Source organism: Drosophila virilis, chromosome X (assembly GCF_030788295.1).
Source record: "Drosophila virilis strain 15010-1051.87 chromosome X, Dvir_AGI_RSII-ME, whole genome shotgun sequence".
In the NCBI taxonomy this organism is placed as follows: domain Eukaryota; kingdom Metazoa; phylum Arthropoda; class Insecta; order Diptera; family Drosophilidae; genus Drosophila; species Drosophila virilis.
In genome coordinates this window covers 1,667,851-1,682,128 of record NC_091543.1, presented here as the reverse complement: position 1 = coordinate 1,682,128, position 14,278 = coordinate 1,667,851, and the positions used below count along the sequence as shown (strand labels likewise).

General features: G+C 49.6%; 4 protein-coding genes across 4 annotated transcripts; 2 read left to right on the top strand and 2 right to left on the bottom strand.

Annotated features, from left to right (window-relative positions):
- Positions 1-105: 105 nt before the first annotated feature.
- Positions 106-1,915, bottom strand: LOC6634495 (bystin). The gene is made up of 5 exons (XM_002058197.4): positions 1,698-1,915; positions 1,523-1,640; positions 654-1,449; positions 476-595; positions 106-416 (listed from the first exon to the last, which is right to left on the bottom strand). The coding sequence occupies exons 1-5, from the start codon at positions 1,824-1,826 to the stop codon at positions 266-268; spliced, it is 1,314 nt and encodes a 437-aa protein (XP_002058233.1). The 5' UTR covers positions 1,827-1,915; the 3' UTR covers positions 106-265.
- A 258-nt stretch (positions 1,916-2,173) lies between these two features.
- Positions 2,174-3,455, top strand: LOC6634496 (small ribosomal subunit protein eS6). Its single transcript, XM_002058198.4, has 3 exons — positions 2,174-2,308; positions 2,526-2,730; positions 2,808-3,455. Exons 1-3 carry the CDS (start codon positions 2,303-2,305, stop codon positions 3,341-3,343), a joined length of 747 nt encoding a protein of 248 aa, XP_002058234.1. The 5' UTR covers positions 2,174-2,302; the 3' UTR covers positions 3,344-3,455.
- An 862-nt stretch (positions 3,456-4,317) lies between these two features.
- LOC6634497 (general vesicular transport factor p115) lies at positions 4,318-7,515 on the bottom strand. Its single transcript, XM_002058199.4, has 2 exons — positions 7,343-7,515; positions 4,318-7,262 (listed from the first exon to the last, which is right to left on the bottom strand). Exon 2 carries the CDS (start codon positions 7,245-7,247, stop codon positions 4,728-4,730), a length of 2,520 nt encoding a protein of 839 aa, XP_002058235.1. The 5' UTR covers positions 7,248-7,262; positions 7,343-7,515; the 3' UTR covers positions 4,318-4,727.
- Positions 7,516-7,833: 318 nt separating this feature from the next.
- Remo (Remoulade) lies at positions 7,834-14,194 on the top strand. The gene is made up of 4 exons (XM_002058200.4): positions 7,834-8,187; positions 8,259-8,477; positions 8,931-9,144; positions 9,204-14,194. The coding sequence occupies exons 1-4, from the start codon at positions 7,961-7,963 to the stop codon at positions 14,139-14,141; spliced, it is 5,598 nt and encodes a 1,865-aa protein (XP_002058236.2). The 5' UTR covers positions 7,834-7,960; the 3' UTR covers positions 14,142-14,194.
- Positions 14,195-14,278: the final 84 nt, after the last annotated feature.

The window sequence follows — 14,278 nt, the reverse complement described above, 5'->3', positions numbered from 1 at the left end:
CAATCGCTTAGTGATGGAAGGAAGCTCAGCAACTTTCGCGACTTATCGCTTTGATTTCGATTAACTTGAAACAATTTAACGATAGCACAGATACAAAGCGCCATATTCAAAAAAAGCTTCATTTATCTATTAGGCTGTTAATTTCAGTCACGTATTTGTACACATATATAAACTATATATTTATGTAAACAAACATAATGTTTTTGATTTTTTTCAAAAGTTAAATAATTCAAAACTCTAAACTAAAATTACAAACAGTAATTGTTTAACCTTCATAGCCAACATCTTCATCTGTGTACATTTTTATTGGCTGTCCGGCTGTTTCATTCACAGTCTCCATCATCTCAACATCACGGCAATTGGCCGCCTGCAGCTCCCGTCTGATATCCGCGGTAATCTTTGGATGAGATTTCTTTCTGCAATTTCATAATTTTCAATTACTCTGACTGCTGTTTTCTATCAAGACTTCACTCACTTTAAAAGCTGAAGCAGCGCATCCTTTTGGTCCGACGAGATGTCATTCTTATAGCGCTGTGCAAAGGTGAGTAGACTTTGATGCCATAGCACGGGCAACTCACGCTTATCGTTCTCAAATCTGCAAATATCGAGGAAGGTTATTAATGCAGATGAGATAGAGTTTGGGTTCGGCTAACCTTAGAAAATGAAAGACGGCCGCGTCGATGACACGATACGGCAGAGCATAGCGTTTGTCCAGGAAATAGCGTATGAATATCGAATTGGCACCGGAATAGCTCATTTCACAGATCTTCAGCAGGCATGCGGACGAGTGCAGCACGGGTATGGAGCTACGGGCCACAACGCTGCCAAATATGATGGCCTCACGCAATGTACAATCTCCGGACTCCAGCAGTGGCAGTATGATGCCCTTCATAAAGGCGGCCGGCTTGAAGAGAGCGCGTTTTAGTGCATTATACAAGTGCATATTGAGCTTTTTATATTCGCACAGATCATCGCGAACGCGCGGCAAGAGCACCAGGTTATAGAAACGCTGGGCCATCGCTTGAGACAGCACCGAGCAGAAGATGCGTGTGCCTTGGAACATGGCAGCAGCGCTCCAGTTGTGCGGCTCCGTTATGAACAATATCTGCTCCCAGTTCCTAAGCTTGGGTATGATCTTGAAGGCTTTTGGAATCTTGCCGCTGCGATAGCGCTTGAGCACTTCCCGGACACCCTCATACATTTCCTTAACCTTGGGATCGATTTCCTCGATTTTCAGCGAGCCCTCATCGGAGATTTTTGTGTGTATATCCGCGCCCTTCTCTTGGATCTTTTGCATTATTATCTCAGACAGATGTAATGTGCGTTTGCCCTCCTTGGTGGGCGGCTGTTGGAAGCGTTCGAAGGCAGCGACATCATCATCATCCATGTCCAGGTCGGCCATGAAATCGTTTTCGTTGACATCTTCCTTTTCCTGCTCCACGTCATCGTCTATATTGTGCATAGAGTTATTAACAAATGGGGGAATATCAACTTTTAATTCTATATACGCGATATAACATACTCAAATTGAATTTAACATTCCTGCGGGGCGCTAAGCTTGGGAAGTTTTCCTCGTCCAGCTCCAGTTGCTGTTGTCTGGCTGCTGCCAAGATCTTTTGACTGCTTTTCGCGTCTATATTCTATAATTAATGATAGCGAATGGATTATTATTTTATTTCTTAGGTTGATTAATTTACCGGTGACTCCTCTGCACGTAGTTTAACCTTCTCCTTGTTCTTTGCTTTGGACACTTTGCCCTCTGTGATTTGCTTTTCCAAGTTCACTGTTTTAATAGTCGCCACATTTGCCTTCTTCGGTTTGCCCATTTTTGTGTATTTTTAAATAAGGTTTTCAATAACAAAACTGAGCACAGCACGTGTTGTAATCGTTGTTTATCGTGGGGAGGCAGGCACCCTGTTCTATAATGCCAGCGCATGGTCACTCATATTTTTGACAGCTGTTATTCCATGTATGCACTGGAACATATCGATGAGGAAAATACGTTAGTGATGAGTGATATGATGTGTTTTTGTAATTGTTTATGCGGCAGAAAACATATTTTACACGGATTTAAATAAATATTAAGTGAAAAACTGGAGCACACCTAGCCGTATAGATGGACAGAAACCGGCTTTTAACTTTTGGTTTATGTTAAATTGGTATCGATTACTTGTTTTTATCATATCGATTGCGTTCGATATATCAATGGCTGCTGCATCCCTATTTCCTTTCCCTTACCTAGCTGGGTTTTGACAAGACCGATTCTTTTTTTTTCTGTGTTGATTGCAGCAAGACCGACATAATGAAGGTGTGCAAAAATTTTGTGAAAAATATTATAACAAACGTTGTAAACATCTAAAAATATTGATAAAAACAACTGGCATTAACAATAAACTAGTGCAAAAATCAAGCGTTGCATGAAAAACTCAACTGATTGGCCTTAAAATAAAAGATAACAATTCTGATAATTTGTATATATATATATGTATGTGTGAACTAAACAAAAACTTCGTGTTTACTTGCAGCTCAACGTTTCTTATCCCGCTACGGGATGCCAAAAGCTGTTCGAAGTTGTCGATGAGCACAAACTGCGTGTGTTCTACGAGAAGCGTATGGGCCAAGTTGTGGAAGCCGATATTCTGGGTGATGAATGGAAGGGCTATCAGCTGCGCATCGCTGGCGGTAACGACAAGCAGGGCTTCCCCATGAAGCAGGGTGTGCTCACTCACGGTAAGTTAATTAAGTTAATCAATTTGAATAGAATTTTACTTTCTCTGTTATACGGATTTGTTGTCGTTGTTGTGCAGGTCGTGTGCGTCTCCTGTTGAAGAAGGGACACTCCTGCTACCGTCCACGCCGCACCGGTGAGCGCAAGCGCAAGTCTGTGCGTGGCTGCATTGTCGATGCCAATATGTCCGTGCTGGCTTTGGTTGTCATCAAGAAGGGCGAGCAAGATATTGCCGGTCTGACAGACACAACAATTCCACGTCGTTTGGGCCCCAAGCGTGCCAGCAAGATCCGTAAGCTGTACAACTTGACCAAGGAGGATGATGTCCGTCGCTTCGTTGTGCGCCGCCCATTGCCCGCCAAGGAGAACAAGAAGGCCACCTCCAAGGCACCAAAAATTCAGCGTCTCATCACGCCCGTGGTGCTGCAGCGCAAACACAGACGCATTGCTCTGAAGAAGAAGCGCCAGCAAGCATCCAAGGAGGCTGCTGCCGATTATGCTAAGCTTCTGGTTCAGCGCAAGAAGGAGTCCAAGGCTAAGCGCGAGGAGGCCAAGCGTCGCCGTTCCGCCTCGATCCGTGAATCGAAGAGCTCTGTTTCAAGTGACAAGAAGTAAATGTGAAATGGCCGCCAACAACTGCTAAACATCTACCCAAATCGTATAAGAAACAAATTTGTAGCCATTTGTTAATAAATCGTGAATGGTCAAAAGATATACCTAAGTCAAACACATCTTTTTTTTCTTGTGAATTCTTGTGTTAACCTTAAAGAGATGCCTCTTTATGAGAATGTGCTTAAGTGAAAGTTATGCCATGCGCAGGAAGCTACAATCGAAAGAAACTGCAGGTATGGAGTGGAATTTCTATGCGGAATCAATCCTGAAACCAATCCCCAGTAAAATGCGCATTATGAGAAATAGAAGACATATGCAACGTGAGGATCCCGGTATAAGGGTTTGATGTCTTCGCCATGTCGATCTGTCTGCCCCTGTGCTAGCAAGGCATTCACTTCATCTTGACAAATCAAAGTTCTTGCTTCATATATAAAATTTCCAAGTCGGCCGGCTCAAATCCCTATAGCTAATTCTATAGAAACTATTAAATAACCTATTTCTTTTCAAATGTCAGAGAAGATTAACATATATTATAGATTATATTATGTGATTATCATGACTACCAGGACTTAGGTCTCGTAGGAGTTCAGGAGATGGTCCCCCTGTAGGCTAAGGCTTCTTTTTGTTGTTGAAATCCTTGGCTGCACAGTGCATTCACATGGAACATATTCCAACTTCTGCAACCTGTCTTCACAGAATCTGCTCGAATCGACAACAGATAGATTACAATTTATGGAGCTGCCCGAGGAGATACCCTATTAAGTTGCGTATGCTATTCTTTTCGAGATTGAGAAGGTGCCTGGAGCGTCTGTTATCGGGGCTGAGGAACCTAATGGCTTGGCTTTGCAGTGTCGATCCTGCGCCTGTTCCTATTTTCGCCAGCTCCGATCTGTGTCCTTTCGAGAGGCAGCAAACAAGATCCTCAACATCACCCCTTTCAGCTTCATCTGAGTTACAATTAAATCAATAGAACATGATTACAATTAAATGATGTTTATATTTATATAATAATGCATCGTTATTTATTTGACATGCGCTTGCGATTTCCGCACAACATTGAAACATTTTATAAAACAGAACGAACATATTCCACGAATCTCTCTTCTATTTCGTGTGGAATTCGCACTCGCACACGCACACACACACACGTACAGAACACACGCAGGTGTGCATGTGTGTGTAACTACACAAATTTATTACAATTTTAGAAACATTTCAAATACATCTGTGAATCTATATATATGCAGTAGGTATATCTATATAAATTGTTGAATAAACAATCAGAATGTATAAGGAGCAGGGGGCAGTTGGCGTTGAGTCGAGCTTTTCGCACAGCCTCTCGAGCAGTTGGCTGGCTGCGCCTTAATACAATCCATATCCGCCATGTTCATATTTTGACGGAACAGGAATAGTATCTGTCGTCTTCGGCGGGGGCGAGCGCGGGCGCAGGCGCCGGCTCGGGCTCGGGCGGTGGCGGTGCCTCGCCCGTTGTTGCCGGCGGCTCATAGCGCGCCAGTTTGGCCTCCTGATCTGCCAGCAGCTCAAGCAAATCCTCCTGATCCTTTTGGGTGGCCAGCAGCTTCTCGTTGGCCGCATCGGCGCGCTGTTTCTCTGCTGCCAATTGCTGACGCAGCGTCTCCAGCTCCTTGGTGAGCCGTATGTTCACCGTAAAGTACATGTTCGCCTCATAGCGTGCCGCATTCAGCTTCACATCATTGTCCAGCTGGGCGAGCTCTGAAGGTGGTGACTGTGCCGCCAGCTGTGCCTTGAGCAGTGTATTCTGATCCGCCAGCTGTGATTTCAGCGACTGCTCCTGGCTGAGCTGCTCCTTCAATTCGCTATTCTGCTGCTCCAGATCCTTGCTAGACTGCTGCAGCGTCTGTATCTGCGCATCCATGCCGCGTATAATGCCCTTATATTGAGCGACCAGGGCCGCCGCCTCCGAACTGAGCGTCAGCTCGGTCAGCTCAATGCCATCCACATCGAAACCGCTCACTTGCTTCGCTAGCAACGCCTCCAGACCCTTGTACAGTTTGCAGTACTCGTAGTCCAGCAACAGTTCGCTGGCGCCCTTGGCGCGTATCTGGACCTGCTTGCAGGCGCGACTGTAGGCCTCGTGGCGCGACACTTCGCTCAGCTTGTTGCAGAATGTCTCCTGGCCGATGCGCTTGATGATCAGCTGACTGATGTCCTCGCGCCGCTGATTGGGCAGGGAATTGTCATTGAACTGTATGCAGAGGCCCATGAGAAAGGCGCACATGCCCTGCACCAGATACTCGCGCTCATCATGCTCATTGGCGCACAGCTGGGCCGTCAGATAGGCCATGGTGCCCTGCGTCTCCAGCAGAGCCTTAACAGCGCTGGGACAATGGGCCAGCCAAACGCTGAGCAGCATTAGCAGGCCCACCTTGCTCTGCAAACGACAGCGCTCCTGCTGAATGAGATTGGTGCATTGCTCTAGAAGTGTGATGGGACGCTGTCCGCCTGGCGTGCCTAGCAGGACACGCAATAGCTCCTCCTTTTGGGCAACATTGTCGACGAGCGCGTGCATCATGGCCACAGCCGAGAACCAATTGGCCAGCGTATCCGTCGATAAGAGACCCGTGAGGAGCAGCAGGCCCATGGTCAGCACACTAAAATCCGTGGGACTGAAAGGCAGCAGCGTCTGCACCAACGCACGCTGACCGTCCACGTTGCGATAGAGGAAACACTGGAAACAGTAGAGCACCGCACAGCGCAGCGACTGTATTCGCTTTTCATTGATCATGGACATCAGGAGCACCACAATTGCGGGACGTGGCGGCTGGCTGGGCGCCGTCAAACGGCCCAGCTCGTCCTGATTGTCGCGATCGCCACGCACCACCTCAGCAACAGCATTGATGGTCTCCGTTAAAATGTCCGCGGGCACACCGCTGCCCATTAGGATGTCGCAGAGCGCCTTCAGCAGCTGCGACTTTTGCATGACACGCTGACAGGCGCTGACCACCTGCTGCTGATTGCTGGGCGTGACCAGAGCACGCACCACCTGCAGCATGCAATGAAAATTGGACACCTTTTGTGGTGTCCAGCCGCATTCCTCTAGGTCGCTGCTATTGGTGCTGCTCAAGATGAACATGGGGGCCAGACGTTGTATGTAGGAGCCCTCCTTGAAGAACTGCTGATTGCTTGAGTTATTCTTAAGGAGATTCAGCAGCAGAATAAGACAATCCTCGACAACAATGCCGCCATCCGAGCAGCCCTCCTCGCGCACAATATCGAACAGACGATCGAAGGCGTTCTCGAATGCGACAATCTTTTGTATATTGGAATTGCCCTTGGTCAGCTCAATGAGTAGCAGCAGTACATCGTTTCTGATCACCTCGCGAGTGTCTGTGAGCAGATCCATTAGCTTGGACACGCCCATCGGACTAACTAGCACCAGATCCTGCAGTTCGCGCGTCTTGTTCGCAATCAGAGATGTTATTAGTTGTATGGCCGCGCGTCGAACACGAAAATCATACTCATCCAGATAGCCCATGACCAGGGTGACATGCTCGGGACTCTTGATGAACATCTCGGTGAACTGTTCGCCCACGTTGACGGACACCGCCGGATTGTCGGCTTCCTCGTCGAACTCCTCGCTGGTCACAATGTTGCACAGCGTGTCGAGGGCGTAGCCAATTATCTCAGCGTCTTGGCCATCGTTTTGCAGCACCTGTATTAGAGGTGGCATGCCCTGGGCGCCCACTTCTATCCGATATTTGCGTGAGAGCGCTTTTAATGCCCGGCACGCATCCCGGCGATCCTCGAGCAGTGTTGAGGAATAAACTCGATCGACGAGCTTCTCAACGGTCTCGGCTGCGCTGGGCTGCTGGCCCGGCTCTGTGCCGCCCAGCACGGTCTTGATGCCACTCTTCAAGTACTCCATCCACTTTCTGCTTATCTAAACGACGTGTTCAATATGTTATAATATATTTAAGCTAACATATATCTGACACGTCAATTTCTATAAAAACAATTTACCACACCAGTGTGAGCACACTCAAAGTTGAGAAAATAGTGCCCGATAATTCGAGCCACCAATTAAATAACTATTGAAAGCCGCTGATTTAATAAACTGTTTAGTCTAGTTGCATTTGTGTTTTGGCTCACTTTCAGCTGGGAAAAGACTACAAATATATATAAAAATAAATTGGTACTTAGGAAACGCCATAAAGGATTTGGCATTTTTTGGTGCATTATACCGCATTGTTTATTTTATAAGTCCCATTACAACCAGTGTATACACATCAATTGACAGATAATGTTGAAAACGCCAATAATTTGAATATCAATGAAACAGACACCGAAATAGGCTCATTTTATTATTACTTCCAGATGGGATTTTATAAATCTAGTCTTGCCAGCATTTTTGTATATATTTTTATATATTGTATATTGTGACTATCGATAGTTGGTCGTTATTATTATTTTTTTTTTTTTGGTAATTTTTAGTGCTAGAGCGCAGCATTATAGAAAATTCTGTGCATAGAGCAATACTGGTTGAATTTTTTTGTTGTAACTTTTGCTGTTTTTGTTTATTATGCATTTGTTTGCAGATGAGTTGTTAATTAAATGGATGCCACAAATGTCAATGCATAAATGAGCTTCAAAATGAACGCTGCACAATTGCAGTGGCTATGCCTGTGGCCGCTGCTCGCCCTCGTAACGCAGACGACCTTTGTTGTGCAGGCAATGTGCCCCAAAAAATGCAGCTGCAAGAACATCTCAGAAAATATACAATCTTTGCGCGTCCGCTGCGATGAGCAGCAAATTGTTAATTGGAAGGAACTGAACTTTGGCGACGATGTCCACAACATAGACAGCATGTAAGTGTGCACATTAAATTCATTGCAATAACAACACATCTGTATAATAACAAAAATCGGGGCACTTGCAGCACGGCCAGCAAAAATGCAATTGCACAAATTACCGAAGATGATTTCAAGAGCTTTACGAAACTTAAACGTTTGGATTTAAACTCAAATCTGCTCAGCGAACTGGACAAGGACACCTTTGGCAACAGTTTGCCAAACGTAGAGCGCTTGCGGCTGGCAAATAACTCAATAAGTCACATATACGAAGGCGCCTTCGAACAGATGCCCAAGCTGAAGCAGCTGTAAGTTTTTGCACCCCGATGGCTTAATAGGCAGAAGGAAGCAGCCATAGAGTATATTAATTCTTGATCAGAACGACGAGCTGTCGATCTATCCGACTGTCCGACTGTCTGCTTGTCTGAAACCTGAGAAGCTAGAGACAATTGTATATACATATATATTCATTAACATTATCGATTCATTTCAAACAGCCAGAAATTATAAAAACTAGATTACACCATGGTAATGAGCACATCTAGAGCCTTGCGCCTTGATATACAAGCACTTTTCTATGCCATAGCTATGTCCTGCAATTGTCGCTAAGATCAGACATTAAGCAAGGAAGGTTTACCCTGTACCCTTAAATGCCCTGTTAAAGCGAGATTATTAGTAAAGGGCAGCTTTGGGGGCATTAGCTAGCCAAGCACTTACTTGCAACTTGATTTTGTTTACTAAATTTGCATTAATTTTCACAGTGATTTGTCCAACAATCCCTTGGCCTGTGACTGTGGACTCATTTGGCTGATTGCCTGGTCGAATGCGCGCGATATACGCTTACAGCCGCCGCCCAAATGTGATTCACCCATCAATTTTCGTGGCATGCCGCTCAAGAAACTCAAAGTCGGCATTGACTTTCGCTGCGAATCACTGTTGCAGCCGCTGCTGGAGCTGGTGCCCAAACAGAATCAGGTGCGCAACTTGAACCTTGATGACTTTAGCATATGCATCTATACATTAAACATTTGCAGATTGCCTTTGAGGGCGACGAGCTGCAGCTGAAGTGCTATGCGCCGCGTGTGGCCATTGGGGCACCGCGCGAATCTGAGGATTTGCCGACGCGCGCCTATGTCTTCTGGGGCTGGTCGGATAAGATACGGCAGCACAACTCGACGGATGATATCATCTATCGTGATCCGACCAAAATATTTAACGATGTGCATCTGGATTCGCGTCACTCAACCGATTCGGGCATACTCAATTCGATTTTGCGCATCGGTAGCCTAACACAGAATCATACGGGCATGTGGGACTGCACGCTGCGCAGCCAACAGGCGAATCTCTCCCAGTCCATAGTGCTGCACGTTGTGGCCAAGGGCACGCTCTACTGCGATGCCGTTGTGACGCACACAAACAAAGGCAGCTACCACTGGCCGCGCACCATGCGCGGCGAGACCGTGCTGCAGGCTTGCGTCGAGGAGCCGAGCGATGTTAGCCAGCAGCGTCGCGCCTCCCACGAATGCGGCCACAACGGCCAGTGGCAGCAGCTGAACACGGCGAGCTGTGTCTATGTCAGCGAAACGACGCGCATATTCGAGCAGTTCGCCAAGGTGAATCTGACGCTGACCAAGGGCCAGAATGCGCTGGAGATAGCGCGACGCTTGCACAATTTTACGCACATACAGACGCAGCTGCACAAGATACGCGATCCGATGGATTTGGAGTATATAGCGCGCACGCTGCTCAAGTATCTGGAGCAGCTGGAGGCGCATCAACAGGAGATTAGCTATCTGCTAATGGACATTGTCTCGCAGCTGTTAACGCTGCCCGTCAAGCTGTTCGAGGCCGCACAGCTGCAGCAATCAACTGGCCACAAGCTGTTGCACATTGTCGAAACTGCCGCCTTGCGTCTGGCCAGCTCCAGCGGCAGCGGCAGCGAGAGCGAGCTGAGCGAGGGGCGACATCAATCGTTGTCGCAGCGTAACATCTTTGTGGAGTTCTTCGACATCAGCCCGGAACAGTTTGTGAGCATGTCGTGCGTCTGGCTGGCTGGCAGCCAGCGTGGCCTGCAATGCAACAGCGCCAACGATACAATACCAATGTACGAGCATGGCGATATCGATGCGGCCATACAGCTGCCACAGCAGGTGCTCAACGAGCAGCTAACGGCCGGCGGCAGCAACCAGAGCACGAGCAGCGTTCGGCTGATGATCACGCTGCATCGCTATGCCAAGCTATTGCCGCAGCTGCAGAGCGAGCACAATGAGACGCTCTCCTCGGTCATTATAGGCGCACGTCTCTACAGCAGCAGCAGCAGCAGCAGCAGCACGGACGAGCCGCTGGCCAGTCAAGCGCTGGCGTCCGGCGATGAACTCAATATGATGGAGCAGGAGGATGTCTATCAGCAACGCATCACGATCATGCTGCGCGCACATCCGTATCACGATGAGCGCAGCGCACCGCTGCCCGCCTGGTGGGACGAACAGCAGCAGGCCTGGAATCCACATGTCTGCCAGCAGCATTATCAGCATCGCAATCTGATCATGTTTAGCTGCAGTCGCAGTGCTGGCTACTTTGGGCTATTGCAGCGCGCCGCCTATTTGAATGATTATCGCAGCGAGTGGGCGGGTGCACGTTTCCGCCACGCCCCGCTGCCAATATATGTGGGCTGTGCGGTGCTATTTGCCTGCGCCTGGTTCAACATTGTCACCTTTGTCGTATTCGGCTGTGCCATACGCATCAATCGTGTGCAGCGGCATGCGCTGGTCAATACCTGGCTGGCGCTCGCCACGCTCTGCTTGACCTTTGTGCTGGGCATCTATCAGACGACAAATTTGCTGCACTGCCGCCTCATTGGACTGCTGTTGCACTATCTCAGCCTCTGTGTGCTGCTCTGGCTGTGCGTTAGCCTGAGCAGCATGTACAAGCGTCTCAGCAAATCGACAATGGCCACATCTTTGCCGATGCCGACCTCGGCGGCGGCAGCGGCAGCCGGATCGATGCCACAGGAGCCGCATCAGCGTAAACCGATTTTGGGCATCTATCTGGTCGGCTGGGGCATTGCGCTGCTCATCTGTGGCATTAGCAGCGCCGTCAACATGTCCGAATATGCCGCCTATAGCTACTGTTTTCTGCACAATTCGACTACGCTGAATGCGCTGCTTGTGCCCGCCGGCATTCTGCTTATCTTTAGCGGCATCCTGGCGTTGTGCATCTACTATCAACTCAGCCAGCAGACGGTGAATGTGCTCCAACAGCAGCAGCAGCAGCAGCAGCAACAGCAACAGCATCAACAGCATCTCGGCCAGCGTCAATATTCGGATAACAATACACAGGCGACGGAGCACATCGATTTGGACTGGCTGGACGCGAATGGCTGTGCCACCACCATCAAGCAGGAGGCGCACACAAATGCCAGCAGCTCGGCGCTGCAGCTGCAGCTACAGGAACAGTACAGCACGCTGAGCAATCCGTTGAGCAGCATTGTTGATGATTTCGAGCGCTCCAATATGTCCCATTTGCGCGGACATTTCATCTTCCTTGTGCTCTATGTGGGCGCCTGGCTATCGGCTGCCCTCTATGTGCACAGCGAGCAGCAGCTGTATGTGCTCGGTTTTGTGGCCAGCTGTGTGGCCTTGGGCCTGTTCCTGCTGCTCTTCTACAATTTGACCAGAAACGATGCACGTCAGGCGTGGACACAGCATCATCGCCTGGCACGTTCCAGCCGTCTGGTGGCCTATAATAATGCGCGCATGGGCTCGGCCTCGCGCTCGGCAACCGCTGCGGGCGGCACTGGCAATGCCAAGGCCGGTGGCAGCGGCGCTGCTTTGATTAGCAACTCAATTGTAGCTTATAAAGCCGGACCCGGCAGCCTCTATGAGCCAAACAATTCGGCTGGATCACGCTCCAATAGCCAGTGCTCCAATAAACAGCGCAGCAGCAGCGCCCGTAGCATGCGCAGCCAGACCCGAAGCAATGGACAACTGGACTGCACGACACAGCAGCTGCTGTTGGGCGCTGGCGCTGCCTCCGGCACATCCACGCACGGCGGCATCACCATCATCAATAACAATCATGGCCAGCAGCAGCAGCAGCAGCAGCAGCAGCAGCATCAACAACAGCAGTCGTTAAGCGCCGCCACATCCGTGTCGCAGCAGGCGGTTGGGCAGCACAGTCTGAACGCAATGCTGCATATGGGCAACGGGCAGGAGAGCATACCCAGCGCCGAGCTCTTCTACAATCCCAATCAGATCAATGTGGCGCGCAAGTTCTTTAAGAAACAGAAACGTCTGGCCAAGCGCAACAATTTTGAGCTGCAGCGCCAGGCGCTGCCCAGCCAGCACAGTCTGCATAGCGATGCCAGTTCCGAGCAGCTCTATGCGCGGCATCACAATGCGATGACACTGCTCGCCGGCGGCAGCAAGGTGAACAACACAAATCTGCACTACAAGTCATCCATGGGGCAACAGTTGTCGCCGCTCAACAAGGATCAGCCGACGGCATCTGCGGCGGCGGCGGCCATGGAATCGTTGCAGTATAAACGCTTTGTGCCGACTTCGAAAATATTGCAGGCGAACATCTATACGAATATACCGGAGACCCAGACGCCGCAGCATGAGGTGATTAAGCTGCGCAACGGTACGCGAACGCCCTCGTTGCTCGATGAGACGCTGCACGAGCATGACGATGAGCTGCTGACCACCACGCATGAGGATGACGATGCCAGTTCCCTAGATGAGCATGCGCCCCTCTATGCCAATACCATGCCGGGCACACCGCAAAGTGAACTAAATGCGCATGTTTTTCGGGGCGAACGTGGCGCTCCGATTAGCTCTACGCCCGTCAAGCCGCCCAGCCTGGAGGCCATGAATAGTCTGGGCCTGCCGGAAACGGTGCTGGGCAATGAATCCCTACCCGCTGCCGCTGCCGAGGAGCCTTTGCTGCAGCGACACGAGATTTATGTGTCCAATTCGCTGCAGGTGACCAACAGCATACGGCTGGAGGATGACTTTCCCAGCGTGCTCATACGCTTCAGCCAGCAGCAGCAGTCCAAATCGCTGAACAACATTAGCGACATGCTAGCTGCGGGCGCGGCCACGGGCGCAGGCACGGGCGGCACAGCGGCCAAGGATGGTACTGGTTGCGCCGCTGCGTCGGCACTGGAGAACGGCAATGCGCTGGGCTCGCTGGCCGGCAGCAGTGCCAATTCGATGGTCACACAGCTGATGTACTCGTGCTCCAGCAGCAATCTGCCACAGCTGGGCCAGGTCACTCACAGCGCACGCAATCTGCCCAATGTGGACTTCAATTTGCCCGGCAGCAGCAGCACACGCCTGCTATCCGCCAGTCCGACCAACGAGAGCGATCTCAACTATCAGAATTCAGAGATCAGCATACGTAGCCATGGTCTCTATGCACCGCAGGCGGATAATGACTTAAATCTGACACTGACCGATGATTTCCGCTGCTATCAGTCGTCCAATGCCAGCGATGCCGATGTCGATGTGCTCAATGAGTTTGACGATGAGTTTGTCGCCTATAGTGGCAGCAGTTGCTCCGCCAACAACGCCAATGGCGCAGCCAACGAGGATGCACACTATTCGCATCAACATCAAGTCGTGGGCGGTGAAGCCACAGCCGAGGGCGCACCGCACCTGGATGAGCAGGGGGATGTTGATGATGATGATGATGATGAGGAGGCCATGAATAACTCCATCGATGAGCTGTACGAGGCCATCAAGTGTCGCAGTCCGCTCAAGAACTGCAAGCCGCTGTTGCTGCCGGAGCTGGCGCACAGCTCAACAGCAGCTGGCACAGATCGTGCACGGAAGACGGAGCCACAGCCAAATCCCAGTCACGATCATCTAAACGAAACCGTCGAGGATGATAGCAGCCAGAGCAGCGTCATATCCTATATCGATCCTAGAGCAAACGCCAACGAGCACAGCGCTCGCAACAATCCTAGTTAGCTTATAGAATATATAATGCATATATAAAACAAAAAAAAAAAAAAAGAAAAGAACATCTAGACTTAGGCATAGTTATAGAGACATACGATAAACCCTCCGTGCTTGGCTGGATGCTTGCAGGTGCCAATGCCAAAGTA

What these genes read in the sequence shown, in the direction of transcription:
- LOC6634495 (XM_002058197.4), bottom strand. Translation starts at nt 1,826, where the DNA reads ATGGGCAAACCGAAGAAGGCAAATGTGGCGACTATTAAAACAGTGAAC. An exon ending in GCCGTCTTTCATTTTCTAAG is followed by an intron (nt 596 to 653) that starts GTTAGCCGAACC and finishes CGATATTTGCAG; the next exon opens with ATTTGAGAACGATAAGCGTG. An exon ending in GCGCTGCTTCAGCTTTTAAA is followed by an intron (nt 417 to 475) that starts GTGAGTGAAGTC and finishes ATGAAATTGCAG; the next exon opens with AAAGAAATCTCATCCAAAGA.
- LOC6634496 (XM_002058198.4), top strand. An exon ending in GCAGGGTGTGCTCACTCACG is followed by an intron (nt 2,731 to 2,807) that starts GTAAGTTAATTA and finishes GTTGTTGTGCAG; the next exon opens with GTCGTGTGCGTCTCCTGTTG.
- LOC6634497 (XM_002058199.4), bottom strand. Translation starts at nt 7,247, where the DNA reads ATGGAGTACTTGAAGAGTGGCATCAAGACCGTGCTGGGCGGCACAGAG.
- Remo (XM_002058200.4), top strand. Translation starts at nt 7,961, where the DNA reads ATGAGCTTCAAAATGAACGCTGCACAATTGCAGTGGCTATGCCTGTGG. An exon ending in ATGCCCAAGCTGAAGCAGCT is followed by an intron (nt 8,478 to 8,930) that starts GTAAGTTTTTGC and finishes TAATTTTCACAG; the next exon opens with TGATTTGTCCAACAATCCCT. An exon ending in TGGTGCCCAAACAGAATCAG is followed by an intron (nt 9,145 to 9,203) that starts GTGCGCAACTTG and finishes AAACATTTGCAG; the next exon opens with ATTGCCTTTGAGGGCGACGA.